Below are 2317 nucleotides of genomic sequence, written 5' to 3' on the forward strand. Positions count from 1 at the left end.
GCTAGTTGTCTTCTATGCGTCATTGCTTTCACGACTGTGAATGTGCATGTCGAGGGGGGTGTCCACTGAGCGCGCACCGAGAGAGGGAGAGGGAGAGAGCGGGTCAAGTTACTTACTAGTTTGGCAAAGTTGCACGCATAGTCTACAATTAAAACTTGTGAAGGAAACGTATGCTTTCACCCGAGCAGCGTCAGGTGCACCAGTGCGACCTAAAATTATTTTCAGTCACACTCTTAAACATTTTGGGCGCATATGCACTCTGGAGCCCTAGACCGGGCAACGTTAGCACCCCTCCGTAGGCTGTCGAACACATGACACTCTTGGAGCTTAATCCCATGCTTCACGGACAAATGTTTTTACATATTGCTGGTATTAGCCTACTACCCTTACACTATAACAATATATACTACACTGGTTGCAGACGGCAGAATTTTCATCACGTTTAGTGAAATGGAGCCAGGCTTTGGATCTCTTCCTCCTCTCGGGGTTGACTTAGAGTCGTCGCAGCCACAGGGTTACAGCAACAGCGCGTAGCTAGCGTACAGGAAAGCTGCTGCCCATGAATTCATTTGGACTATTTTGAATGCTTAACAGGTAGCATAGATATTCTGTCTTCTCATTTTGTAGACAAAAACGAAGAGAGATTTTATCTTAGTTTTTCAATCATGCAAAACATTTTAGTCTCGTCTTTTTTCGTCAACAGTAATGCATTTTATTATAGTCTTAGTCAGCGTTTCAGGACATTGGTTCAGTCTCGTCATCGTCTCGTCTTAGTCTCGGAAAAACAGGTCGTTGACGAACATATTTAGTCTCGTCTCGTCTGACGAAATTAACACTACTGAGAGCCAGTGGCGGTATTGGTTCAGGGTGTGTGTGTGTGTGTGTGTGTGTGTGTGTGACGTCAGAGCGATAGCAGTAGTGTAATTATAGAAGTAGGGGAAGGGGAACATATGCAGTCCATAATGGCATTCATTAAAGTCCCCTGCTCATGAAAGACCCGCGCTCTCACACACACACACACACACACACACACACACACACACACACGCACACACACACACTCTCTCTCTCTCTTTCTCGTGCATACCTGTGGTAAGGGGCTTTTCCTGACGTTGTCCGTCACGCATTCAGATCCAGGTGATGAAGGATATTGATTTACGCAGGCAGAGAGGCACCACAGTGTGTGTGTGTGGGTGTGTGTGTGTGTATTGGTTGGTGTGTGTGAGGTGCACCTGGTAACAGGTGTGTCCCAGCCGAGTTTTGTAGAGATGGTTGTAGTAGATTCAGGCTCTGAGTTACATACAGTCTTGTGTGTGTGTGAGTGAGTGAGTGAGAGAGAGAGAGCCTCTGTATGTCTCCGGCCAGTAGCCTATATGCTGGCTATGATCATATTACAAAGGGTTTCCCCCCACTCAGCCACAACCTGAACATAGGCCTGTTCTTTGTGTGTGTGTGTGTGTGTGTGTGTGTGTGTGTGTGTGTGTGTGTGTGTGTGTGTGTGTGTGTGTGTGTGTGTGTGTGTGTGTGTGTGTGTGTGTGTGTGTGTGTGTGTGTGTGTGTGTGTGTGTGTGTGTGTGTGTGTGTGTGTGTGTGTGTGTGTGTCGGGTGGAAGGCAGACATGTTTTGCTAAGGTTCTTTTTTCATACGCATCTGTTCAGAGAGCAGTGGGTAGACGCGCGGCGTGACTCACACATGTACACACACACACACACACATGCCCACCACTGTGTAAAGTCATGCTCAGCACTCAACTCCACTGAGCTGCGTAGGGAACACCAGGGCCACTCACATCTATGGAAGGACTCCCACCGCGCACTGCTCAACAGCCAAACCTAAGAAGGCAAAACCCTATTAAAAGAAAAAACAACATATGATATAAAAAATGTGTATATGTGTGCGGGGAGGGTGTGTGTGTTTATATAAAGCGCATAAAAGGAATAAGGAGTGTGAGGCCAACATATTCCTTACAGTTGGACAAATCTGTAGTGCTTGTTAAATTCGAGTTTAATTTGTTTTCTGTTATCAAGATGCCTCTTATTTGATCTCTTACCAATAATGGATTATATGAATGAAACACTCTCACACACACACACACACACACACATACATGCCTACACACAACCACACACTTATTTATGTTTGTTGACTATTTTGGAACTGATTAACTTCAGATGGATGTATATTAACTATATCTAATTGTGCGTGTATGTGTGTGTGTGTGTGTGTGTGTGTGTGTGTGTTTCAGTGTGGACCTCTATTGTGCTTCGCTTACGCTGGCCTCACGACTGGTGGTGCACCTGGTGGAGGGGAGCGCACA

General features: G+C 45.9%; 1 protein-coding gene across 1 annotated transcript in view; it reads left to right on the plus strand.

The window, feature by feature from the left end:
- The window catches only part of thada (THADA armadillo repeat containing), a gene marked incomplete in the record, with an annotated part of 90433 nt that overhangs the window by 77430 nt on the left and 10686 nt on the right, over positions 1-2317 (plus strand). Inside the window, 1 exon segment of the mRNA XM_062519709.1 lies at positions 2246-2317. Within this exon segment, the coding sequence (XP_062375693.1) occupies positions 2246-2317 (72 nt within the window).

This window comes from Sardina pilchardus, chromosome 18 (genome assembly GCF_963854185.1).
Source record: "Sardina pilchardus chromosome 18, fSarPil1.1, whole genome shotgun sequence".
NCBI classification, from domain to species: Eukaryota; Metazoa; Chordata; class Actinopteri; order Clupeiformes; family Clupeidae; genus Sardina; species Sardina pilchardus.